The sequence below is a fragment of the Plasmodium cynomolgi genome, chromosome 3 (genome assembly GCF_000321355.1).
Source record: "Plasmodium cynomolgi strain B DNA, chromosome 3, whole genome shotgun sequence".
NCBI lineage: Eukaryota > Apicomplexa > Aconoidasida > Haemosporida > Plasmodiidae > Plasmodium > Plasmodium cynomolgi.
Window position 1 is genome coordinate 825,065 of NC_020397.1, and position 1,581 is coordinate 826,645.

General features: G+C 49.5%; 1 protein-coding gene across 1 annotated transcript in view; it reads left to right on the top strand.

The window, feature by feature from the left end:
* Nucleotides 1-1,358: 1,358 nt before the first annotated feature.
* Nucleotides 1,359-1,581, top strand: part of PCYB_032810 (3-demethylubiquinone-9 3-methyltransferase) — a gene marked incomplete at both ends in the record, with an annotated part of 1,374 nt that continues 1,151 nt past the window's right edge. Inside the window, one exon of the mRNA XM_004220953.1 lies at nucleotides 1,359-1,485. Coding sequence (XP_004221001.1) covers nucleotides 1,359-1,485 — 127 coding nt within the window. The remainder of the gene's footprint in view (nucleotides 1,486-1,581) is intronic.

The window sequence follows — 1,581 nt, forward strand, 5'->3', positions numbered from 1 at the left end:
GGGCACTTCCCAACTTTTAGCGCGCACAGTCCTTCACATCTGCGGAGGATTTTTTTTTCTCGCCAAAGATGGGAACAGGACTCTACATATGAGGCATTCACCAAGTGGGTTCGCAAGGCGGTTCATAAGGCAGTTCATACGGCAGTTCATCAGGCAGTTCATCAGGCAGTTCATCAGGCAGTTCATCAGGCAGTTCATCAGGCAGTTCATCAGGCAGTTCATACGGCTGTTCTCAAATTTTCTCGCAAAGCTGCTCGCAAAGCGGTTTGCCAGTCCCCTGAGCGTTGGGGGGACTGGCCCATTTTTTTATCCCCACGCACAGCCAGCTGCGCGGAGCGGCGACAAGCGCACCAACAACAGCGCCGCGGAGAGCAATTGGTAAAAAAGTTTCGCAAAGGAGACTTGCGCGAGTTGGCAAATAATAAGTTGGGGACAGGGCGGAAGGAGTACCATACCTTTGTGAGAAGAATCAACGGGGGGCGAACAGAATTTTAACGTCAACTCAACCGTTTTATTGGCACTGAGAGTTAGCGGCTCTTGTGCGAAGCGGCAGTGTGTTCGTGATTATTTTTGTGTGCCTTGTGCTTTTTTTTGTGTGCTTTGTGCTTTTTTTTGTGTGCCTTGTGCTTTTTTTTGTGTACTTTGTGATTTTTTTTGTGTACTTTGTGGTTTTTTTTTTTTTTTTTAGCTTTGTGATTTTCTTTTGGGTGTGCTTGAAGTCGTTCCTTCTGTGGACCTGATTGCGCAGCAGGGCTTATGCGTGGAGCGCACATCTGAAGCGGTTTAACGCAGCCCACTCCTTTGGGGAGCACGTGGGGTGGGAAAGAGACCTCGTGACAGAGTCCCCCATTTGGATAACCTTATAATACTTCACAACTCCCTCAGGAATTGCTCCTTTTTTTTTTCTGCGCAAAGCTACCACCATGTGGGACAGAGCGGTATGTACTTTCCCGCGGGTCGAAAAATAGCTTCCGTGTCTCCTCAGTTGGTCAGTTTGGGAACCTTACACTGTCTGACACAGAGCAGGAAACGCAAAAGAAACCGGCGGAGCAGACAAGACGGTGAAGGTTTCATCCCCGCGCGGCTGCAACTGAGTGGTTGACGTGGGGTTCACCTGTATAGAAGCGTAAACAGTGCAACTGCTCAGCTGTTCACCCACTTGTGCCGTTCACCTACTTGTGCCGCTCCCCTCTCCTGTGCCTCTCCCCTCTCCGGTGCCTCCCCCCCCGCACATGCAGCACCTCCTGGGGGGGATTAAACCCCGTGGGGGGAACCCTGCACATGTGGGCAAGCCATTTCTGCGGAGGCAGCACAGGAACAAAACGTTTGACGAGAGAGAACGAGCCTTCTTCGACCAAATGCACATCGAGTGGTGGAATGATGAAGGGAAGGCGAAGCGAACATGGTGTGACGTACTTCACAAAGTCACAGGAGCAAACACGTACAGCCTTCACGACTATAACAAGCACAGGTTTAACTTCATCAGTAAAAATTATGAGTTCCTTTTTTTCGAGAAAATGAAAAAAGATGAGAGGAATGAGCGAAAAGAGGGAATAGCGGAAAAAGATGGAAAAGCATTAT